The sequence below is a fragment of the Poecile atricapillus genome, chromosome Z (genome assembly GCF_030490865.1).
Source record: "Poecile atricapillus isolate bPoeAtr1 chromosome Z, bPoeAtr1.hap1, whole genome shotgun sequence".
NCBI classification, from domain to species: Eukaryota; Metazoa; Chordata; class Aves; order Passeriformes; family Paridae; genus Poecile; species Poecile atricapillus.
Window position 1 is genome coordinate 94,296,452 of NC_081289.1, and position 26,590 is coordinate 94,323,041.

Consider the following 26,590-nt stretch of genomic DNA (forward strand, 5'->3'; position numbering starts at 1 on the left):
GACCTTGACAGAGGGTTGAGCAATCACCAACCACATGGCATTTAAAAAGGGAAAAGGTCAGATTCTGCACCTGGGATGGGGCAACCCTAGATGTACAGACAGAACAGGGAATGAGACACTGAAAAGCATGGCAAGGGACCTGGGGGTCCTGCTCAACAGAAAGTTGAACATGAGCCAGCAGTGCCCTGGCAGCCAGGAGGGCCCCGGTGCCCTGGGGTGCATCAGGCCCAGCATCACAGCCGGGCAAGGGAGGGGACTGTCCTGCTCTGCTCTGAGCTGGGGCAGCCTCACTTCGAGTGCTGGGGAGGGTCTGGGTGCCACAATGTAAGAAATATAAAGCCAATTAGAGTGTTCAAAGGAGGGCCAAGAAAATGGTGAAGGGTCTGGAAGGGAAGCTGTACAAGGAGCAGTTGAGGTCACCCAGCTTGTTTAGCCTAAGGAGTCTGATGGGTGGCTGGCCTCACACTCTACAGTTTCCTCATGAGGGGAAGAGGAGGGGCAGGCACTGATCTCTTTCTCTCTGGTGACCTGTAACAGGACCTAAGGGGATGACATGAAGCTGTGTCAGGGGAAGTTTAGGTTGGATATCAGGAAAAGGTTCTTCATGCAGAGGGTGGCTCGGCACTGGAACAGCATTCCTAGTGAAGCGGTCATGTCACCAAGCCTGCCAGGGGTCAGGAATTGCTTTAGCCAATGCTCTCAGGCACATGGTGTGACTTCTGGAGACTGTCCTGTGCAGCGTCAGGAACTGGACTCGATGATCCTTGTGGGTGCCTTCCAACCCAGGATATTCTATGACACTATGATTTTCCAGGATGAAGTGTTTCTAGAATATATATATATACACACACATATATGCATGTATTATTTTCAAGATTTCTCAAGATGTATATTTTCAAGATGTGTTTCTTGCCTCACCTTCCCCCAATTATAGAATGATACCACAGCTCCAAACCCCTTGAAATTACCTATCCAATATCCAAAATATGCAGTGCATACCACTCCTATTGCTCTTACTCCTGGAATCCCTTAAACTGCTTTTTTCAAAAAAAATGTTTACCCTGAAGAAGCTCTTGTTCTTTCTGGCAAATCCCAGATACATGAAAAGGAAGTCTTATTATAGATCCTTTTCAAGACTCAATAAAATATGAGCTTAGGTAAAAAACCTACACTTGATTTTATTTTCCAGAGAGCACCAATTCTGCCGTGAGCTGGGTTCGCAGAATACACTGAACAAGGAACTACCGAACCCCTAAAAAGGCAGAAAAAAGGAAATTAAAAAATACTTGACTACTATCGGTAGACAGTATGGATGACTGAAGTCTACTGTCATTGACATCAAGGGTGGAGAGAAAGGTGAATAGTTCTAGAAACACCACCACTTATAGGTCCTTGTTACAAGGACAGTCAAATGAGGACTTAATACAGTAATGGTGTATCACTCGTATGATTTTTCATCAGTTACCTTGAAGACTTGAAAACACTCTGGAAAAATTCTCAGGGACTTGCACTGGAAAACTTTTAAAGATGCTTTAAGTTATACATCTTATAGAAACAGGAGCAATTATAACTGAGATGCTTTTGAAAGTCCAGGTCAAGTTTTCTCTTAATAAGAGTAAAAGGAAGCATTGTATTTTTCCTGTCGCTTTCATTATTAAAGTTTAAGCTGTTTTCAGGCTTCTGTCAACTATTAGCAGAGATGGGGGAACTGCATCAGGTAAGCCTGTCTGAAATGTCAACAACTGAGACTTCTTGCATGTGTAACATATTAAAGATCTGAAGCATTGGTGCTACCTCAACTACACAGTCAATAAATATCATATCTGGGATGATGAAACACTGCAAGGAAGAAAACCTAAAAGACAAGAAAAAATTATTTCTCTTTACAGTGTAAAGATTTCAAATTTGGTAAGACCGTCTTTTAGTGATGAAATATTAGCCTGAAGGCCCTGACAAAAAAAAAAATAAAAATCTGTCTGCAACCTCAGTTTACCTTTTGACCAATAATTTAAACATTTTCTTCATTCCGTATCAATTAAAGTGAGAGTGATTTTACTCGCCTATTTACTACAGACTTGGTATTACTCGATGCTTGTAACCATTAAAGTTGTATGTGGGGGAAATCTTATGGCGCTTTTAAGCATTACTTTATGCTTATACTTTACATTTATGTATCTCAGAAAAAAAAACAACTTCCCAGTGAAATGTAAATGGACATTCATAAAAATACAATTACATTTAAAGAAAAATACAATCTCCACCACTCAAAATTTAAGATACAAAGCCTAAAGTTGCAGGACAAGGGTAGTCTATTGAAGTTACCTAAGTGCAAAGCTACAGGTCTTATAAAAAAAGAACCAAGCCCCATCCCCCCAAGAAAAAAAACAACCAACCAAAAAATCCCCAGAACATGCACACAAACCCCTCCACCACAAACAAATTAACCTCCCAGAAAACCAGAAAAACCCACCACAAAACCAAAATACCTCTGAAAGCTGGGAGAATGTTTACAAATCATGATACCTAGAGTATCAGTAAAATACCAATGCTATCCCAGCCAACATCTGAGTGAAACTGAACAGAAGAGTATCTTAGAATATATGGGCAGTCAAAAGAACTCAAGGAGTCTGCGGGCCAAGACTGGCCAGCATAGGTTGAATGTTGTCACACAACTCATGATCCGATTTCATACAATGCACTCAACTCCATTCTGCAATTTCTGCCCCTACTCTGTCTATGGAATAATGGCAAATCTAGTTCTATGTAATATTCAGAACACTGTTGCAAAGTAGCCTTTTTACTACCTAAGAAGAGCCACAAAAAGCAAATAAAATTGGTTATCCCCTCTCCAACAGAACACCTACTCCTCACACATGTGAGATGCAGCATGTAAGGCCAAAAGGCTGAAGAAAATATGAGAAATTCTGAAAGAAGCGCAGTCCATGAACTCTTGAATACTTGTGTTATAAGCAAGCCTAGCCAATCCAGAGCTTTTGAAATTTGTTATTTTCTCTTTGAAGCAAGCTGTCAACTGGTTTTGTTTCTCAAAAAATATAACAGAAATAGTCTTTGAGTATATTACTATTTTACACAATCCAGTCATATTGTTCACGGGCAGAGGAAGGATAGAAATAATCATTATCACTGAAAAACAATCCAATGTACACATGGATGTAGGTAATACAGTATTCGCTTCACTTTGTTCTCACCACCTGTTATTTTCAAGACACTAAATAGCAAAGGGAACTATATGGCAATCGTTTCAACCTGATGGGAACACAAATCCCCAAAAAGCACATGCAGGACATATGTGAACAATCTTTATCATGAAAGGTTGTAACAAGTAAAGACAAAGTATGGCATGGAGAAAATCGACAACTAGACAGGGAAAAGAACCTGAAAGCCAGAACGTGGAAGAGAAATGCAGCGGTAGATGAAGAGGAAGCTGGCTGTGGCATGCCACATGGCTAAGAAAAAACAGCTAAATCTCCTAGATCAATATTAACTGAATCAACTTGAACATTAATCAAGAATAACCTAGGAAATGAAAAATAATCTTTGAAAAAATTGAAAAATTTAGCACCTGAGTGCAAGAAAGATGCCACCTTGGTTTAACTAAGCGTGCTCATTAGACACTCAAATGTTATCAACAGGATTGGCATGCATTTTTGGTTTTAGCTGTACTGTGGTGGAATAGCTGAAGTTCAACATTCACGTGTTTACTTCCCACACAGAAGTCACCTAAGCAGTAAAGCACAAGTGTGGAGGCAAACAGACAGACCTGTGGGAAACAAGCAAGTTTCAACAGAGTTGTGCACATTATCTGACTTACCTAAAACGTTGAGCCTGCTGAGCTAGAGGGGCAGGATACCTTCTGTTTGGAGAATGGTACAGCTGGGAAAGAATGGCCTGATTGGTTTTTTGGCTTGGATTGTTAGCAAACTTTACAGTGATGGGCTCTGTGGCACCTGGAGGTTTCTGGCCATTCAAGCCCTTGATAGCTTCTTCTGCTTCAATTCGCTTGTCAAACCGGATAAACCCTACTCCCCGTGACACCCCTGCACAAGGTGAAAAAAGCATACAGCAATGAATTCACAGAGTCCAGAATACTAGATGTTAACTTTTTATTTGTACGGCCAACTGCTATGCTGATGGTCAAATGCTGTGAATACATGGTAACTTTGAGCTTAACAGACCTGAGCTTCTACATAAAGCAAAAATTTTCTACTGTAATCGTGATTTTAGTTTTTAATTTAATTGATGTAATACACATTTGTGTAAAAAGCTTTGAAGTTTGAGGGAAAACAGTGGAAACAAATATAGTGAGCCAAAGTGGAATTTGGAAACCAAGCAATTTTGTTGGATGGATTTGAACCCAAACCAGCTGCACTGTAACCTCTGGTCAGCACACGCTACTCTGCAGTACCTAAATTCACAAAAATTCTGTAAATAGCTTAGTTCTCTGCTCTCTAGAAGCAAAAAAAAAAAAAAAGGTATTTTATTCTCCTGCAGTATCCCCTGAAGCTCTCTTTGGAGCAAATATGCTGAGAGGATGATGATGTGCAAATACTATATTGCAATAATGGGAATTATGGCCATGTTTTAACAGTCAGTGGTTACCTCTATGTAAAAGATTTGGTTTTAGTGTATCACCATACGTTACTTTTAAAGGAAAGCTTTCTTGAGATAGAAAAGCCAAAGGCAACATGCAAAAGAATCCAAATGTGTTTATGGAAGGTCCTAGGATCACACATCAAAAATTCCATGTTTCTTAGACAAACACATTGAGCTGTGGATACTTGAACGAATTAACCTTAAAGCTACTAACAGCCAACATTAGTTAGATCAATGTTTTGTTGCAATATTTCTAGTGCCTTAGAGCCCCTTTACATTTTGGTTCATGAATAACCAGATGAGTTAGACACTTGTCCTCAATTGAGAAAGACATCAATGATAAAAAATGTATTCTGTTCATAAACAATTATTTAAGCCACCAAAGTGACGATGAACAGGCGTAAGAAAGTTTTAAAGAGGCAAATGTCACAGCTTCAATTTTGCATTTTTTATCTGTCAGTTTGTGTCACAACCTTATTATTCATACCATTCTGAGCCTACTTCTTCCAAGTTACTAAAAAGGAGGCAAGGAAACTTAAGTCTTAACAACAATCTGTATGACAGAAAATACACTGCAAATAGCAGGATTCATGAATATGAACAGAATTATCATACATATTAAAAGTTCAATTATATGTACTATACCATTTATTAAATTACATCTATTTCTGTGCATGAATATACAGGAACCTACTGTGAACAGCTATTTACTGCACAAAGACGAGGAATCTGTCCAGCAAATCTACTGCATCTACAAGTCAGTATCTGGCCTTCAGCTTTCCTTTCGTGGTCTCTCTACATTCTCAACTCAAACACTCGCTAAGTATTAGGCGTCAACACTAAGATTTCTTTTAATCTTCTTTTAGCTTAGTGGAAGTCAAAGGAGTACACACAAGTTCCTCTAAAGGTCAGCCAAGACTCAAATGCTGGCATATGCAAACTTTCCAAAGTAAGACAATTAAAAAACTTTGTGACCTTATACAGTTGAAAGCTGTTTGCCGAAGAAGAGAACATGCAGCTTTGAAAAGGTACAACTATATAAAAAAAAAATCACATCCAGCTTATTCAAGGAATAATTAGGTAAGTAAATTACTTTCTCCATCTGTTCCCCTTAGTGTTCCAAAAGAGGGAGAACTTGGAAAGTCCTGCTTCTTTGTATGTTGCTTTGTACACTCAATACTCCTGTCATGTACCTGGCTTTTCATTCAGTTGCTTATTTCTGGCAGAGGACTCACAGCCAGTGATTCAGAAAACCATAAAGCTCCTCAAGATAAGCCATTTGAGAGAGCAAAAAAACACAAGCATTACTGTCTGAGTCTGAAGAGTAACCATAAAGTGTCACTGACAACCATTACCTGATTGACACACATACTGTAATAGTGCAAATAACTTGCTGTATCTTAGAATTTTAAGGCATGGATAATCACAGAACTTACCTGCTCCTGAGGAACTCCAAGTTTGTGTGTGCATAAATTTAATGAGTTAGCCTAGAAAATAGTCCTAACAGCAACAGCAGTTCTGGGGCTTCTGTAATCCTAGCCTCAGAGAACCAGCTGTGCACTTCTGTACGAAATTTTCTTTTTAGAAAAAGCAAGTTCAATAGCATTTTGTAAGGCACTGGGAGAGTATTTTCATGCAGCAGCTTGGAAAGGAAGATTATGGCAGCTATAAATTTATTACAAGTCATCAAACAAGCTTCAAACCTGCACCTTCTTCAGGGTGGAAATGACCCAATCTGGCTCAGAACACTACAGAGCCTATTTTTGTCCATGCATATTTATGAACAATTCCAGGAGAAAAATGCACTTTTTGGCCTACATACACCTTTTATACATTATAGAGACAAGACAACTGTACTGAAAGATGAAAGTTCCTTGAACTGTGAGTCCATGAAAGGCCATGCAAAACTGCCTACTTACCAGTGACTTGGTCAACCAGAATACGAGAAGTAATAATACGGCCATATTGAGAAAAGAGCTGTTCCAGTTCTTTCTGGGTCATTGTTTTTGGAAGTCCACTAACATACAAATTTGCATCTCTGATAGAAGCCGAACTTGGTCGTGCATAAGAAACCTTAGGAAAAAAAAAGAAAAATCCTAGAAAACAAACACTTTAAAACCAACTGAAATAAGACAGTATTACTTGTTCTTGGACATTAAAACATCTCCAACAGCAGACAGAACAGTTAACTTTGCAAAGGTAATTCAGTGGGGTTTCTTTCCTATTTGTTTTTTGGTTTTGGGATTTTTTTCTGGGAGCTGGCTTCCAAAACACAGAAGGAATGCAACTTAGACCACACAGGAGAAGCTGACTATGAGGACTCATATATAAAAAGTACTTCCAAATAAATGAGAAAAAGTACACATTCCAACAATCTTTGGTGAAAGTGACAAATTTAAGAAGTTCCATGAATTCTCATTAAAAAGCACTAAAACATACAAGGAATTAAGATTTCAGTAGGCCAAAGGCACAGAACGACAGTCTGAAGCACTTCGAGGTTTCCAAGTGTTTTTCAAGTACTGTGTCTTTTGTACGTGTTGAGCTTGCCACCAAATGACACAATCACAGTCACTCATGACATCAAGAAACTCTGCTACATCACTTCCACAGCCTAAGAATGAATGGCAGAAATAGGAGTCCAATCTGTATTTTGCCTGTTCAGCAGTTTATCAGTTTCTGCAAGAGGCCTTAAAAACAAATCCCATTTAGCAGTGAACTTCTTGGATCCTTTTGGACAGAAGTTTACCTGCTGCCTTGACGTGTCAGTCAAAATATTTTTAATACGATTGAGTAGATTCTTTGACCTTTAGACACATGCTACAAAACAACATGTTCACTACTTCCTACTGATGTTCGCACAAGTGGTTTTACTACAAGACTGATTAGGACAGAACATCTGTGCTTATTAAACAGTCCAGAATACTTCATCTGTGCTTTTCACCTATGTAAAAGTAAAAAGGATCCTCAAGTCGTAGTCAGATTTATCTCCTTTCCTACCCTCCCCTTCCACGCACTGTTAGCCAATACTGGGGAACTGGAACTTGATTCTGTCATTGTGTCTTTTTCCCTAATTCTTTGTTATGTCTTTTAAAATCCTTCCTGTCTCATTTCCATGCAGATCAGCAGACACTTAAGACTGCTGTGGAAGCAAAAGAGAAGACAGCTGGAAATTAAACAAGCAGTACCCTGAACACTGCTATGTCCTTCAAGTTCCACACCAAGGCTTTGTGCAAGGTACCTCTGTGCTGGTTGAAGAGGACTGACCTCAGAAACTTGTAGGTATCCAACATGGAACCTTCTAAGTCGCACTGCCTTGCTCTTTCCACATGAGAGCAACGCAAGAGCTAAAGCCCTACGTTCAAAGTTACAAGAAAACAGAGAGTAAAGTTTGCCTGCATTCAGCCAAAGAAGCAACAAAGATAGTGACAGCTATCCTTTTCTACCAAGAAGAACAAAACAGCTAAGGAATAAACAAACTTCCTCAACTTGCCCATTTGGCCCTAAGCTTCTGTAAGAAGCAAATTTCCATACCTCACTTGGCAGGACTTTAAGGAGACCCAAGGCTAAGGAATGGAGAAAGACTGCCTGGGGAACAGGACTACTCCCAGTAAAATCATGAAATACCAAACCCAAGCAGACACTGTCCTTCAAGGGGGAATTCACACTGCTGGACACATGCTGCCACATATAAAAAACAAACTCACACAGAGTCTATCAGAAGGGAAGAAAACTGCAAAAAATATTTGCTAACTTACTGCAAGTTTACCTTATGCTACAGAACTGGTATCTGTCAAGATATAAAGCAGCTTCTGGAAAACTTTCTCATTTTCCTCTGGTAAGTGAGTATGAGTTCTTGCATGGTGACAGCTGGTCCAGTATTGCCCATGCCCTCACTGGTAAAAGATATTTCAAATAGTTTGACATAGCAGCCAAGGCCTATATTGAATGTAATTTCAAGAACACAAGTAAATGGAATACTCCAGCCATTATACACTACTCCTATGAATTCCATTTCACTGTCATTACCTTCAAGTGACTACTCTAATACATTGAATTAGGGCACATTAATTGCAGTAATAACACATATTAAAAAATCAGTGGTTCATCATCAATATCTGAACGTTGCATTTAATCATCTTGCTAAGCACCAGAACTACTGGTCAGACAAGAAATCTGAAAGAAATGTGTAACTTCAGAAGTATTATGTAATTTAAGTCAGCACCGCTAGAGAAAAACAAAGACACCACAAAATATAACTGGCATAACTAATTCCTATGAAAAGAACCTTGCCTAGAGTATGTGATCTACATGGGACATACCCCTCTTCATTTCTGATGTCAAGGTCCAGTCATTTCACTTGTGATACACATTTAAAGCAGAACTACTCCACACTTATCTCCCTACCTGTCAGTTTGCTCTTTCAGTAATTAATTTGTGATAGTTCTATATTTAGTCTCTTTAAGCAACTTTTATATGGACTGAATTAACTCTGCCAAGATTTCAATTCCACAGCTAATTCAACAGGTGAACATTACAGCTATGTGGTATCAAAACCACTGAACACAAGGCAAGTCAAGAAACAGCCTGAAAGCCTGCAGTTTTAAATATTGAATGATGACACACACTTTACAACACTTAACAGGCACTGCTCTGGAGAAACCAATTTAAAATTCAGTTTTACTGAAAATTTCCACTCTACTTTATAGGAAATACACTTGTTTCTAGAAATGCAAACATTACACCACTAAGTCTAGGTATTTTCACTTCTTTAATACTTAATTTCCTAAAATCAAGATGAAGTGATTCACAATTTTCAAGTGAAAACTGTACAAGTTAGCAGGTTAAACAAGTAAGTTACCAAAAATAATAAAGATCCACAGCCCCAACAAGTGAATGTTTCAGTTTCTTACCATCTGCTACTACCTACAGACACTTCAGTACTGTGCTTTGACCTCTTTTCTTATTATTAATAGAAACAAAGTATTTGTATTCTCTCAAAAAACTTGAGCATTTAATATAATTTCTTCCTGAACACATCTACTTAATGTATTATTCCAAGTCTTCAAATTTTAAATCCTTAAATGCTAAAAATCAGTCAGTAAATATTTACATTCACTAGCTCAAGTGCAATCTTTTTGCTTAGAACACTGCTTGCCCTTAAGAGTAGTGTCAGTTCTTTTATGTTTTTATGGGAATAAAAACTCCAACAAAAGAACTACCGTCCAGTATGCCCAGATGAAAATGGGTTAAGCCTACCTACAAAGCAGACAGATTTATATTGAGAAAAGGAATACATTAGGAATAAGTATGCCTCCTCGGGAAACACAATAAAAACAAGGACATACTGCTTTTTCTTACACTAATGTTCTCAGAGGCCATTGTGCCAGCCAAGTGTTCTTAACTTGCACTTAAATTTGTATGAGATACCATGATTCAAGAACTCTTCTTAATTCGATTTCTAGTAAGAAGATGCTGCAGAACACCACAGAGATGAGGTCCTAGCTGTCACTAGCCAGTGACAGGTTGTTGCCTAAGAACAGGCAAGTACATTGCCATGTATTCATCAACTTCCTGTCTCCTCTCAAATATTGCTCCACCCTAAACAAAACTTCAATGCCACTTTTCCCAGTACACAAGACTACCTTGTTGAATATGTACATGCTGTGCTGAGTTCATGGTAGAAGCCCGCAGTAACACATTTCTGTGAACAAACTGGAAATCCAGACTTCCCTTTTTAAAGGTAACTTACATCCAAGCTCATGTGGAACTAAAAAAGCTCAATACAGCTTCACTTACAAGTTCAGATTAAGCTGATAAAGACAACCATATCCCATAAAGGTCCCACTTTTACAGCTGCTGTACAATAGGGAATGCACTGAAAAAACAGACACTGAAGCAATAGCCTTTCAGCATTATCATCAGACGAGGTTTCACTCTTGGTTCACTCCTCAAAGTGTTCCAAGCTCTGACAGCTACAAGCCACGCCAGAGTCAAAGGCTGAGGTCATGGGATCCACAACTGCTGCCACTCAGCTGAGAGCACAAGTGGACCAACTGCACAAATTTAGACTTCAGACTAGACTTTATAGATCTCAGAGGATGAGGACTACAAGTCTTCCTCAGGATATAGCCAATTAATGACAGCACACTGATCAAAGAGGAAGACCTCATAAAATGCTGCTATATGTAGCACCAAGGAAGACCAGAAACACACTTTAAGAAGCCTGTTGAAAGCGACTGACACCCAGAACACCACTTGGTGAACAGAAGCACGTGTATGTATGTGCTAAGACAGAAACTAGGTGGGAATCCTGCCACTGATGGTGAACAGAAGCACTGGTTTTCCCAGAAGTGCTCAAGATACTGCAACAGTTTTAAATCAGGGTCATAAATGTCTGAATAAAAGAAAAACAATAATCAATTCCCTGACATAAAACATGAGATGGGAATTATGCACTACAATCACAGATAGCAGCTCTGTTTTGCCCTTAAAAGGACCTATACAGAAGAGTACCTTAAAACTTGCCGTCTGTAACTAACACCATCTTGCTAAAAATAAGAAATACTTAACCTAGAATTTAAGTACAAATAAAATATATGAAATGAAAGAAGATCAAGTCTCAAAACATTTTGTTTCATAATTTTTACATTATTAAGAGTCTCAAAAGACCTTTCCTCATCCTTCACATTCATGATTATGATCCCCACTCACGTCCAGACAATGAGAGCATAGGAGTTTCAGATGCACTAGGAATAAAACAAGGCAGCTAACTTTCTGGGAGGGCAGGAGTACACAGTATAATATTAAGCCCTCCACGTGAATAATACAAACAGGAATAGAATCTCAAAACTCAAGACTCAATTATTCCCCTGAAGGAAATGAGTACATCTCAGGTTATACCTAAGGAGCTTCTACTACTGACAGAGACTCTGGCAAGCACAACACTTGAACATCTCTTGCACTACTCCACAGGAACATCCAGAAATGCACAAAACACATCCATTGCAACTTACAGTTCACTGGAGTATCTTACAACCTTTCTGGAAAAACTCTTACTGCATGGATGAAAGACAGCAGAGTCAACATTTAATATGACAAGAAAATGTTAAAGCTGATAGACTAACAGAGGTCTATTTGTCTCAAGACTGCCATAATTTCAAAAGTAAGCATAACCATTACATTAGTGATTTTAATATTAATAAAAACTCTCTTACAAAGAAAACAGATATTGGATTTAAAACAAAATAATAAAGTAAATAAAATAAAAATAAAAAACCCCAACCAACAACAAAAAAACCCCAAAACAACAACAACAAACCTCAAAAAAACCCCAAAAAACCCAAACAAACAAAAAACCTCAAAACAAAAGACCATAACAGATCTCCATGCCTGGCATTTACAGCATTTTGAATCCAAGCAGAAAGCCACAACATTCAGAGAGGACTCTTCATATCATGGGGAGGGCAGGATACAAAGATGCAGCATCAATCTTAGTAGTAACAGCTTTTTGTTGGTTTTGTAGACTTTTATTTTTGGTTGTTTTTACTTGGATATGACTTGGCTTTCGAGCAATGTTTGCAGACTTCCATCAACTCTACACAGGACTGTTGGCCCCTTCTAACATCTCCATTTCTGTGCAACTCAGGAAGGGCCTTACTGAACCACTGAAGCTCTCTAGCTGCAAAACTGCTCAGCAGCCTTAGGGTGAAGCTGCACTAGTCCAGGGATTCTGTCCCTCAGAGAAACAGGGATGGACTCTTGCAAGACCCTCTCATCAACAGCAACATGGCACTTGGGGCTCAAACAGAAAACAAACTGTGATTGCTGAACATGAGGATAGCACCTTTTATGGCTTGGTCTGATACTCTGTGAACAGACAACCAACCACCTGGCCACGATGTGGGCTACAGGAAGTTACAGCAATATGCATTAGGATCAGAATCCTCCTCACAGTATGATTCAGCCACATGAAAAACAAGCAGCCAGCTTAAGCTGGATAAGTAACACTTGAAGTTTGAGGAGATTTGAACTTCAGTGAAGAACAAATTGTACCTGGGGGTGAAAAGATGTGTGTGTGTAGTATTAAAATCAAAATGCTTTCAAAGTTTCAACCAGTAACTTAGCTAAAAGATTGCATAATTATAACTCATGTAACTCTTGCAAAAATTTAAAGAAAAAAACACCTTTACCTTTCTTCCAAGAAAAATTGTTCTTCTATTTCAGGTCTGCTAGAACATCACAATTTGACCTTAAGAATACAGTCCTGAGGTATTTAAATTACCCAGTCCAGACCACTAAGTGCTCTGGCATCATAGCCACTCTCTCAGCCTTTGCTGATTGACAACACCAGTAAAACTCACTAGCTTTACACAAAACTTCCACATAGGATTCCCTTTTGCTCATTACTAGATCAACATTCTTTAACACTAGTGGAAAGATGAGTGGGAATAAAAAAAAAAGAAAAAAATCAAGGTCACCTTCACAGCTCATTCACCTCTGGTATTTTAATAGAGTTTCACACAATTTTTGTGTACTTCATTGCTGAGATATTAGTTAATAAAAAAAATACTGCTAAAAAGGGACACTACCAAAATTTTTCTCTGCAAGTATCAGTGGTGAAGTCAGGAGCAATCTCAATCTTTTTTATCTGTTGCACTGATCTCCAATCAAACCAGCATCTATCTTTTTTTCAGTATTTTGTTATTTTCCTTTCAAACACTTCCATTAAGTGTTTGAAGTGTTTTCAAGAGTACTATCACTGGTAAAGTTTCTTGAAGAGTTCAGCTACTGAACAGTTAAGTTAGAGGATGGATGTAAAGCTACCTTTACAATGAATCTTACTGTAAATCTACGTAGTGGTTCAAGACACCAAGTGAAATCCCAAGTTTTAATGACAACGACTCAAAGAATGCTAATGAACTTGGGAGTACATCCCTCATTTTCAAGTCTTCCCTTGCTATACAGCACTTTTTTTGGCATTTGTAAAGCTGAATGCTTAGTATTCAGTCTTCTACTGAAGTCTTAACTAGCTCTTCTCATTACACAACTTTCTACAGTAGAGCAGTCAACTAGGTGATGATGGCAAAATAAGACATCTTGTAGCCAAAGAATTTGTCAAATTAATTCCAACAGGAAGTTGGCAGAATATTACACATTAAGCCTGTTTTTATTTTTATTACATGCAAAGTTCTAAAGGAGTGGGAAGAAAACCTACAGATTTAATACTTTAGATAAAATATTCCTTAAATTCCCCTGCCAGGTGGTAATTACCCACATAAATATCCCAATAATCCAAAGAACTTCAGAGAAGGAAAACCTTATTAAATTTCACTTTTAAGCAGCACTAGGCTAAGTAGAATACAGACATCTTAGAAATGCTATCTTATGAAAAAAGACAACTCCAAGGCCTCTAGCCTGGACAAACCATTTCCCCCCCCACTTTCCTACATGTATTTATAGACACGTCTACACATGTCTCATCAGCATTCTCTGTTAAGAGAGCTGCTAGGTCCTGCATGCAGGGGCTCTGCCACTTCACGCCCTGAGAAGGGAGGAACAAGCACAGCATTACTGTCATCTTCAGTGTCCCCTTGGCAGCTACAATCCACAAAGGACTGTGTCCATCATTAAGACAGCCTAGCATCCACAAAGAAAAGTCAAAAATATTGTCCTGTGTCCTTCCTGCTATCCCTCATAGTCTAAGTAAAAAGCCGCCTCCTAGTCACCCCACCCTGCATGGCTCTCACTAGTCCAAAGACAGGCCATTTGTCTGCCCACTCCTTTTTAGACACTGAATCTTAATACACTCTCTTGTTAATGCAAAACTCTTTTACTTCATATTGAAAGATATTCCTGTTCAGATAATCTCAAAATAAATTCACTTGTATCTTTTTGCTTTTTAGGAGTTTTCTCATAAAAAAACCCTAAAACAAGGGGAGGGGAAGCCATGGAGCTTCCAAGCAAAAGCCAAGACAATAAAAACATGCACTCAATTTTCTTATCCCTACTTGTAAATCAGTGACTCTCATAACCTATTTGTTTCTCTAACTTTTCCACATTTGTGAAGAACTGATCTTTCCAGGACAACCTAAATAAAAACAAGTCATAGACAACCAAGCAGTAAGCAGAAAAATCACTCCAGGGACAAAAATCCACATTTTTACTGTGTCTTAAATAGAACAGAGATAAAAAGATTGCCAGCAGCATCACTGTCCAAAAGAGAAGCCATAGAAAATATTTTACCTCTTAAAAGATGAAACTTGTTTTCACACTAAGGATCTAATTCAATGAAGCCCAAACTTCACACCCTATGTGCGGTACACATAAGCCTGTTTACATTTCAAATAAACCATAAATTATGCCACTAAGGGCACTACATAATAATAGAGGCTTACCATCCAGCTGAGCAGGGTTCACATATCTAACACACCTGAAGTGGCTTTACCATCAGAGTATACTCCCACCCTAATTTTTACTACTCAGTTAAATCAGAAGGCAATACAACCACACTAGGTTAGACAAGACTAAGGCTGCTACTACTTGCTTTGGAGATATATACCTGAAAGTTGGTTAAGATACTCTGCAAAGAATTCAATAAACTATTCCACAAAGCATTCCACAGGATCTTCTTTTAAAAAAGGGAAGAGGTAATAGGATTTTGTAATACTATCAATATTAAAAAAACCCCAACCCTTAAGCCAGCATTTTGCACATCCACATTTTTCAAAGTATTTTATTTCAAGAAAACACTAAGTGGCATGCCCTTAGGGATGAGAAAAATATCTAGTGATGAGCAGGCTAGTATAGAAGCTGTGGTCAATTTACTTTGCTCAATTTCCACCTGGAGTAGAAAATGAGAGAGGACTATGGGCAAGAAGTCTGCCAGAAACAAACAGGGAGCTTTCAGCAGCAACACATCTGTCCATGTCTTTCATCCACCCTTGTGTGCCATAAGTCATCATTTATTGTTACAAAATAATATTTAAATTTCTAATAGTGTAATCCACTTTATCAAATCATACAAATACAGAACTGGTAAAACGCTTCAGCTTAAACTACTGGTATCTTATTTTCGTCTCAGTTGTCTTTCTCTGCAGTGGCTCTGCACTGGTTTTTAAGTACACATGCTTTTAGGGATGAACTTTGTTTCATGTCTCAAACATACTCCTAGTAAGAAGGCAGCCACTATCCAAGAGATCATCTGGCAAACCCTGCTGTTTAATGAAGAAGAACAGGCTAGCTGGAACATATCCTGTCTTCAGGCACCAACACCTGTGAAACATGTTCAAAAGTCTACATTTTGTAATAGTTTTATTTAATATCCTCTCTCTCAGAATTTCAGAGCTCAGTTGCTCAAATGAGTATCTTCAGTCTTCTGTTACTTGATTAAAAAAGGAGATAAGAAAAGTAACTCTCAAGATTTGTTACTAGAAATTTGAGAAACTGAATTTAGTAAACAGGTGTGTGAGGAGTTGTTACATGACAGAAAAAGACAGGAAAACCAAACATTAGAGACAAAGACCAGAGCCCTAGAAATAGAGTAATTCACAGATAACCAATAGTTATTTCAGCATTTCATTCTAATGATTTGTAAGAGGGACAACTAGCAACATTAAACCTGAACTACTAATAAGGCAGTTATAGCATCCTAGAGAAAATGAAGAAGCACACTGTGTTCAAACAATATGCAATATTGCATTTCTTCAACTAAAGTATGTAACAATTTCTCAATTTAAACAATTCAACTGTACATCTAAAGTGTTAAGTGAGTTAAGAAAATGCAATTTTCTGTACTTTCTATACTTAATATAACTCTAAATATAAACAGACTACAAAGAACCATTTACTACAGGAAATCCCAGTTTATTCTACTGACATTTGCTGAATGCTTGTTACACTTGTAAAACAAATCAGGGAGTCAGAACAATGCAGCTCCTTTTCATTATTCTAACACTACATACCTTTATGGTCTTAGTTTGAAGTCTCAATCCATTCAGGGTATTGATAGCTTTTTCAGCATCCTTGGGGTCAACGTAGTTCACAAAACCATAACCCAAGCTCTGTCCTGGTTAAAAAGACGAAAGACCTTGTTAGACTTTTACACCTACAGTGCTACACAATGAATAACTAACTGTTTAAAACCTACAGACACACTGAGCAAACATTGCACAGACTGAAGAACAGTATTCACTCCAAAGAACAAAACTGCGAAGGGTCACAACATCTAATTTTCCCATTAACATTGGTAGATTTCAAGTAGCTTCCTCTGGTTTTGTGTTCAACACAGAAATTGCTACATTCAGTTTAACGAAACACTTAAAAACTGGTAAGAATAATAGGTTCAGAAGTGTGTTATGATCGGTTAGACATGAGAGGATGTGCAGAAGTATCAAGTCTGAAGTGACATCAGGAATCCACTACTCACTCAAACTTTTTTATTGAACATACAAAGTATAGTGGCAAAATTATGGACTACTGCTTGAAAATGAAATACATTTCAAAATACATTTGAAAGTCACTTAATGTCAGAATTTGAGCCAAATTAGAAGCCAAAAATTCTACAGATGTTATTTATACACTACATATAGCCTTTCAGTATCAAGGAGTTTAAAGGCTCATTTTGTTTCAACACTCAAGACAACAGGTAAAAGTATCTGATCAAGAACTAAGTATCAGCCAAAGTATTTTTGCACAATTATTTTCAGGTCTTTTAGTGCTGGAAATTCAGATGATAAATGGATATAAACCATTTTTAATTATTAAAATTACTTCATTTTTATCTCTGAGAAACAGCCCCTTTCTAACCATTAATTTTACCTAAGCACTTAACTTGAGTTTAGCAGTAGTCATCTTTAGACAACTTCAAAACCTACAGTATACTGTCCCTAACTAGCATCCTGCTTTTTAAGTACTTTTAGTGCATAAGAATGCAAATAGGTGGAAAATGTTAACATAGTGAAAAGTTACACTTAACAAGAATACTATCCTTTATTAGCACATATCTTTCTAGAAATACTCCCATACTCTGAGGTGGGTTCATTTGTTGGTTTGAGGTTTTTTGAGTTTTTCTAAGACACCAAAACAACAAAAAAATCAGTCAACAAGCCATAGGGAAGCATTTGACATGTCTAATTCACAAAATGCTAGTTAGTATGATTAGCTTGCGTACACAACAATATAAAAGGCTAAACAACATTGCATAAAGCACAGATGACACATTTATTGTCCAATAAAGACATAATGGAAGCCATGCTGTGTCAAATTCTTGTATAGTATCTATAGAGTATGCATTTAATAGTATGTAAGGCAAAAAAAACCCAGGAAACTTTGCACTTAATTAAATACTGTAAGAGGGTTTACTAACTAGCCCATCATCACTGGCATTTACAATTTTGCACCTATTATGCCTATCATGGCACCAAGGTCAGAGGACACCACCACCCCACTCCCCAAAGCAACTTCCATTCTCTCACATATCCTCCTCAGAATACCTCAGGCAAACTAAAATTGTCTATATGGATCCATGAACAGGTTAATACATGCATTAACAGAGAATCCAAACCCCAACAAGATAGAGGAGCATCTCTCGAGAACCCTGCTCTGAGCAGGAGGTTAGACTCCAAGATTTTCATGCCTTCAGCCTCAGGAGTTTGTCATGTTTCCATATGGAAATAGCCCAAAGCACTTCTGTATTCATTTAGAGCACTCTAGATATTGCTAAGTTTCTAATCCTAGAAGTCTCTTTACTTATTAGTTTGATTACAGTAGAGCAATTTCTATACCTGTCACCTCCATCACTCTCACTGTCTGCAGAAACCCTTCCCAACAGCATCTCCAAAAAAGAAGAATCTCTCTTTTTGTGCATGACTGATTGCAGTGTTATCTCTTAATACAGAAATGCACCCGATTTCAGGTGTTTGTTATTCATCTCCTGAGGAGCCCTTTTAAACAACCTTAAAAGATGTTAAAATCTCTAAGAGGAAGCTATTTCTTACAGGATGTTTCCAATACAACATTCACTCATTCCAGATCCAACAGGAAAAAAATGGGAAGAAATTATTTCTCCTATCCCTCTCAATGTGATCTGCTTTTCATATAAATAACACCCAGACTGCAGCAGATAAAGAGCTTACAGCTGTTACAAAGGATTCAATTCATGACCATTCCTCTGGAGACACTCCAATAGTTAAACTTGTTAAATATTAGGACACTAGCCTAGGAAGGTGGCCCCAAAAACCCAATAATTTATTCAGAACAAGTCTGAAATAATTTATGCAATTTTATTCTATGACTTTACAATTAAAGAAAAGCTTTCACCATGACAGTGGCAAAACACAGGCAATCACAGGGGTTATAAAGTCTCCATTCCTGGAGATACTCAAGAGTCTGAATGGACATGGTCCTGAGCAACCTGCTGAAGGAAAATCTGCTTGAAAAAACAGGAAATTACTAGATTATCTCCAGAAGTTCTTTTCACCCTTGGTGAATCTGTGAATGAGTTTCTATTTACTTCAGTTTTGTTTTACTTAGGTTATCATCTAAAATACAAACATTTTCTTCATTTATTTATTTAGAAAGGTTAAGAAAATACAAAATTTCTTAGACATTAAAATTATGCCTGAAGATTAGTGGTTCAATTAGACTGTAACAATAATTGAGAGTCAAAAATCACCTTTCACAGAAAATAAGGAAGGCAAATGTTGACTTTGAACAAGCAATGTAAGTAAATTCAAATAAAACCTGATTTCTGCAATCAGTGTTTCAGGAACCACATCTTCCTGCTTATATTAACCACTTGTTAAGGGGTTTGTCAGTTCATAGATGGCTGAGTTACAGAAAACTCAGACAAGCATTTCATAAAATGTAGTAGAAGCAGTTATTCCAAACACCCCATCAGATTCTCATTCTAAGTTATGTCTGACAGGGGATGGATAAGTACAAAGTGGGTTATAAGGAAGAAATTAATTTGTAAATTCTAAGTGAAAAGAATTTCAGTCCAAACTTCAAGCACCACTACAGCTGTACAAGCTAAAGAGAAGTCTCATTTTACTGTGGGTTTCAGACAGAGAGACCACCACATACCGTGCGCAAATTTTAGTCAAAATTAGAGGCAACTGCCCACGGCAACTCAAACCAGTCCTCCTGTGCAGTTTTTCCTCATTCCTCAATGTCTGAACATTTCCTTTCAAGACAAAATAAGGAGAAGCGAGATGTAAACCACATCAGCTGCCACTTAGGATACTTAAGAGGAACTTCATTATTTAATGAGTGTAGAGACTAGTTGTATTGCCTGAAGATAAGGACTGAACTGGACTCTTCCATCTGTGCTTCTTCCACACTGAACTACATCTGCCAGGACAGCCATGTCCTGCAGAACACACATTTGTCTCTAAGTGTAGTAACAGGCTCAAAAATAGATTATATGTCTCAGTCTGCTAAAAGGTGACAGAAGAAAGAATGTAAATCTACAGCTATCCACAAGTTAAACAATCCCCAGACTTAAATGTGTATCAAAAAGCTGTTTAGTCTCCTGCTAAGACAGGGTCACCTCAAGTAGGCTCTTGCCTTGGCTTTGTGTTTCCAATTTGTGATTAACGACACCGTATGAAAAACCTCTTACACCTCTCCAAGTTAACTGTCCTGGTGCTCTGTCTGATACTTTGTGTTTAGGTATTTTGAATAACCAGTTTTGCTTTTTGAGCATCTTCAAAATTAAGGCCTACTCAGCCTTAACACAGACAAGAGCCTATCTGTGTTACCAGCTCTTTATCTTGTGAGTCAGATGAACACGTACTATTAAATTCAGATTATCCTAAATAAAGGAATGTCAAGAGTTTCTTGTTTATCAGGTGACCTTACACTCCTGGATAGTTCTTGTAGCTACTTCACAAACCTGTTTAAAGATGTTTCTGTAAACCTCCTACTAGATTTTACGCTTTCAACACTATGAATATTAAGAGAACATAGTACAGAAAAATCCCAACAGTTAGTTTAATGACTAATAAAAGTCACTGAATTAGGAAAAGTAAAAATGATGACATGATCTGGAAGAAATGAGGAAATAAATGGGGAAAAGCAAGCTGAGTTGAATCTTTCTTCAAAAGAACCCTCTCTGAAAGCTAAATAATTAAATCTGGCCAGGGATGTAAAGGCAAACAAGAAAGGCATCTACATAGAAAGCTGGTGAAAGAAAAAAGTTAGGAAAAATGTGGGCCCTCTCTGGAACAGGAAGATGACCTGGTTATCAGGGACATAGGGAATACAGAGGGATACTGAACAACTTTTCCTTACTCAGCCTTTATCAGTAACAGTGGCTCCAGCCACACTGCCCAAGTCGCAGAGGGCAAAGAAGGGACTGGGACAATGAAGAACCACCTTCTGTACAAAAGCATCAGGTTCAAAACCATCTAAGGAACCTGAAGGTGCACAAGTCCTTAAGAGCTGGTCAGATACATTCATGGGCTCCTAAGGGAACGGGCAGAGGAAATGGCTAAACCATTATCCATTGTATTTGAGAAGCTGTGGCATGATGAAGTTCCCACTAACTGGAAAAGCAGAAACATAACTTTCATTTTCAAAAAGGGAAATTAATAAAGTGGGGGAACTATAGGCTCATCAGTCTTGTCTCAGAGTGTGAGATCATGAAGCAGACCTTTCAATTATGGTAAGACAAAGACAACAGAAGGGTGACAACAGCCAGCAAATTGTGCCAGACAAATTTGGTGGCCTTCTACAATAGGGTGAATGAGGTTGGTGGATGAGGGAAGAGTGACTGATGTCACCTACCCACAGCTGTGCGAAGCATTTTATACTGTCCCACGCAATGCTCTTGGTCTGTAAGCTGGAGAAACATGGATTCAGTGGTGACTAAGGAATTGGCTGGATGTTCCCTCAAAGAGTTGCTGTCAGTGTCTCAATGTCCAAGTGGACATCAAGGACAAGCAGCAAGTAGTGTTCATATGGGGTCAGTATTGGGACTGGCCCTGTTTCACTCTGTCACCAACATGGACAGCGGGATCACAGGCACCCTCAGCAAGTTTGCTGACAACACTGATCTGCATGGTACCATCAATACTCTTGAGGGAAGGGATGCTATCCAGAGGGATCTAGACAGCTTGAAAGGTGTGTGCCTCTGTGAGAATCTCATTAAGTTCAACCAGGCCAAGTGTAAGGTCCTGAACCTGGGTTGGGGCAATCCCAAGGACAAATAAAGGGTGGGCAGAAATGGAGTAAGTACAGCCCTGACAAAGAGGACTTGGGGGTGCTGGTGGATGAGAGGCTGGACATGACCCAGCCATGTGCACTCACAGCCTAGAGAGCCAAACGTGTCCTGGGCTGCATCCAAAGCAGCATGGGCAGCAGGGGAGGGAAGGCATTCTGCAGCACCTCTCCTACGAGGACAGGCTAAAAAAACTGGGTTTATTCTGCCTGGAGAAGGCTCTGGAGAGATTGTACGGCACCTCCCACTACCTAAATGGAACCTAAAAGAGAGCTGGAAAGTGACATTTTACAAGGGAATGCAGTGATAGGAGAAGGGGGAATGGCTTTAAACTGGAAGAGGGAAGATTTAGATCAGGTACAAGAAAGAAATGCTTTCTTTGTATGGTGAGACACCAGAACAGGTTGCCCAGAGAAACTGTGGATGCCTCATCCCTAGAGAAGTTCAAGGCCAGTCTGGATGGGGCTTCAAATAACCTGTTCTAGGGGAAAATGTCCCTGTCTAAGGAAGGAGGATTAGAACTAGATGATTTTTCAAGTTCCCTTCCAAAACAAACTATTTTATGTTTCTAAAAGTTCAGTTATCTGAACTGTGCATTTTGCATAAAAGTGGTCAATAACTATGTGCTATACATTAAAAGGAAGACTTGAAAGGTAGATTAATACAATTTTTAACATAATGGTAGTTAAATAAGGCCTTTCAAGAGGGGTGGAGTCCCTCACAAATGCCCAGTGAACAAAAATGCTGCCTTTTTGGTAGTCCTGCAACATTTTATAGGTCCTGCAAAGAATGGATATTCCTTTCTGCCTGATACCATGATTAGAGAGTAGCTGTTAATATTGTAGTTTTATTTAATGACTGATTAAAGCATCTTGGTATTCCACTAGGTCTTCTCTCAATGGATTTTGGGCAGAAATTTCAATAGATTTTCCCCTGGACATTTCTGGCCTATGGTCCTGATGCCTCCTGCTGTCCAGCTATCTGAACCTGTGTTCTCACAATTTCTCTCTCTAAATAGCTGCTGCTGAAGATAATATGCATATCTGAGAAGCCTGTCTTCCCCAACAGAATCTAGAGACAGTGCTGTAGAACTACTTTGCTTGAGCATACAGTTGGTACCTTCTTTTCCCCCCAACACTACCCACTGTAGTATACAATGGTATTACTACCAAATAAGTAGCAGATGCTGAAAGGAAAGCAGCTTCAGCACTAGAAGAGCCTGCATTGCTGCATTTCTTCCCACAGCCAGCCAACTGCATCATTTCAATGCACACTTTCTACTGGCATGAACCAGAACAGCTTTTTGACAATGCAGCACAATTCTTTTTAAAGTCTGAGATACCCACCACACGAGGGAGTCCTTGGCTGCTATTTCCCATCAGAGCTATGGATTACCCAAGTCAAAGGGCTGTGCAAGCTAACTTCTGGAAGCAACTGCTGATTACATTACCAGAGTAACCAGATAATCCTGCATCTTGTCTGGAATAGTAAAACATTCCTGTAAAGTCTGAAGGTCAAACAAAATAAATAATTAAGAGTATCACGTGATAATTTTTTCCAGAAAAAACAGAGTCAAGACAAATTCAAGAAGCAGCTGAGCTCTCAAAACCTTTTCAGAATGTACTGATCAAGTAAGACTGAATGAGTTGTATGAAATGTACTGGTTCATTTTAAAGAGCAAGAAGAGCTGCTGTTTCGAAGTTCTCACTAACAGATAAAAGTAAGGTAACCAAAGCAGCATCACTAATTGAATCCTGTTAATGCTAAATTTTGGAAGAGAAAACCCACAACTGTCATAAATGACCACATCCCAATAGGCATACCAAAAAGAATGAGAAAAAACCAACAAAAAACCCCAAAACATTTACAGCCTCATTAATAATACATCTTAAAATTAATACACACCACTAAGGTATGAAACAATTTTCATGGTCTAATACAGAAACTAAGCAGAGACTAACCAATCATACTCTGGAAAATTAGAAATCTGAACAGCAAATAACACATTCATACATTTCCACAGAACAATCAAAAATTACTGATAAGCATACAGTTAAAAAATGGGATTTTTCTACAATAGTCACCATACAATCACTTCAGACATACCAGGCTCTTTCAACTTCTGCAAAAAGATCTTATTGCAAAAGACTAAGCTACAGGAATAACTGGTAAGAACAGCAATAGCACAGAAGAAATGGTAAAAAACCTATCTTGAAAAAAACCCAACAAACGGGACATATTATTTGCATCATTATTACAGTGAAGAACACAACTCTGAGTCTAAAAACTGGAATTTATTGTCTACAGAAAGAGAACTCACAGGAATTCCAGAAGATTGAGATCTTATTTCTTTTGATAATTTAACTTCAGCTACATATGCTGCCTTCAGTAAGGCAACTCTTAACTCCTCCAAAAACTGCCATCCAGTCCTTGACTGAAAGAGAATAGTCCATTTTCTAGTGAACAGTAATGTATTTTTTGCTTCCAGCCATGTAAATGGTCATTTTACAAGCACTGTTTTCAATAAAGCAAACTGTGCTTGTTTGTCAGAGCTTCTGTCTCTGTGTGTGAAGTTAACTGGCAAAAATCCACTAAACTACTGCAAAAACAAGCCAGCTTCATATTTTTGTAATCAGGACCAAGTCAAATTCACAGAAACTTGGCATTACAGGTTTTATTCTGCCTTTCATCACTCCAAAGGCTGTATGCACTGGTGGAAGAATGCTGTTAAAAGAAACATCCATGACAACACAGAAAGACCATGTATAAAGCTCCCATTAAAATTCTTCTCATGGACTCAATTTTTGCAAGTCCCCTAAAATTTCAGGGTGAAGATACGTTCCGTGATCAGTACACCAAAGCAAAAGTGGCACTACAGAAAACCAACAGGATTATGTAAAGATCAACCTAAAAGCTGCAAGTAGTAGTCAGCGCTGTTCTGAAAGCAAGCCAGCATGGCCATAGAAAAGATAATACTAATAGACTCCAGCCCAACTTCAGAAGCATGGAAAGTTTAACAGAGTTTCAGATATAGAAGTAAGAAGCATCCAACCCTTTTGTCTATGTGGATTTTGCAATTGAAGTTGTTGGAATGTTCTATAATAATGCTAGAGTGATCCTGCAGAGTGAAAACCTCACAGAGGACTTGTGAGCCAAGATGAAGTATCATTCAGCTGGCACCAGCTCTTCTACAAAAAGTTACCTCTTATTCTTAAGTCACTACTGTCATCTGTGATTAATGCCATGGAGACTACCACACTATTATCTTGGCACTGACTAAGGCCAGGAGCACACATTCAGACATACAACTCAATTAAGTGTAGCACTGTATCTGAAACTCCCTACATGAATGTGAACAAGAAGGGCTAAATTAATAAGTAGAGAATACAATCAACCTTTCTATTTACTCATAATGTAAGTCACTGTTCAAGCTTCAAACTATATTTTAGTTTGCATTAAGGCTTGAACTGAGTTTTAAGAACAACTTGGCAAAATGAGGGAACCTGCGTATGTCATTGAACAATCCCTAATTTATTAAGTTAAATAACAAATAAGTTTGCTTATAGTTTCAGCAGATGGATTCTATTTACTGAACACACAACCCATACATCACTGAGCAGGCAAGGCTGAGCAGCATGTACAAAAACACCTGTAAACTATGTTCACTACTAGATTTCAGTATTTGATAATTCAATGCCTTTCTCCCAAACCTTTTCGCAGCTATTTCCCTAGATCTGGAATAATGGAAGTTGAAGAACGAATGAAAAGGATCAAATGCTGATCAAAGTATTTGACAGTATATCCTGCCACACAATAAGTAGACTATGTATAATCTCAAAGCCAGGTTCAACTCTTTATTAATTTGGTGCCATCCTCCTGCCTTATATCTTATAATTCTTCATCTGGTGCTTCATCAACACAAGCTTGTTGCTGGATACAAAAGTGATAGCGCAGTTCTAGTTCTTCCCTGCAGCATCAGGATAAAGTTCATGGTGGGGGTACAATGGATGCTAGGCATTGCATGAACCTGATGAAAGATGTTCAACAAGCCAGAAGAGACAACAACTGAAGGTTATTAACAGGTTATTTGTCAAAACAGAAAATTGCAATGCCAGAAAGCATGGTTGAAAGAAGGAACTGCATGGGAAGGTGCATGCTGTTGCACAAGAAACAGTGAATACTCATGACACTAAAGGAGGAAGAACACTGATAATCTTGCCCGTTACTGCCTCATGTTTAAGCATAACAAACAACAGCCACAAACTACCTGAAATAATGAAGACTGAACTAGACAGCCAGACTTTCTTACAAACTAGCTTGTCATATTACAAGGAGAAAATCCTTACCACACCAAGGTAAAATAACACCATAGAATTTGCCAAACCAAGTACTTTTCTGGAAGCTAGCTATACCCTTAATTTTTACCATTATTAGTAGTCACATGTTCAGGCATCCCAGTTTTATCTTTTGCATTCAGTTTACTCTTTGTCAGGAATACAGCCAGCAGTGTTACATATTCTCCTTATTGTTTCTACCTAGTCACCTTAAATAAGCAAGTGGATGTAGAGCACTTTATTCTACTCCTGAGGTGTTTCAAAACCTGTGGCAATGTGCTCACCCAAGTTAAAAACTGGCACGGCACTTTGATGTGGTTTAAACCCAGCTGGCAACTAAAAGCACACAGCCACATCTAAAAACACTCCCCCTCACATCCCTGTCAAAAACAGGAGAAGTTAAAAAAAAAAGCTTGCCAGTGAA

The 26,590-nt window shown here is 38.3% G+C and overlaps 1 protein-coding gene across 6 annotated transcripts in view; it reads right to left on the minus strand.

Moving 5' to 3' along the window:
* The window catches only part of ELAVL2 (ELAV like RNA binding protein 2), a 42,930-nt gene that overhangs the window by 2,986 nt on the left and 13,354 nt on the right, over nt 1–26,590 (minus strand). For all 6 annotated transcript variants that reach the window (XM_058865245.1, XM_058865241.1, XM_058865240.1 and 3 more), the window contains exons 3-5: nt 16,575–16,678; nt 6,534–6,687; nt 3,833–4,058 (exon numbers count right to left, since the gene is read on the minus strand). In XM_058865245.1, coding sequence (XP_058721228.1) covers nt 3,833–4,058; nt 6,534–6,687; nt 16,575–16,678 — 484 coding nt within the window. The remainder of the gene's footprint in view (nt 1–3,832; nt 4,059–6,533; nt 6,688–16,574; nt 16,679–26,590) is intronic.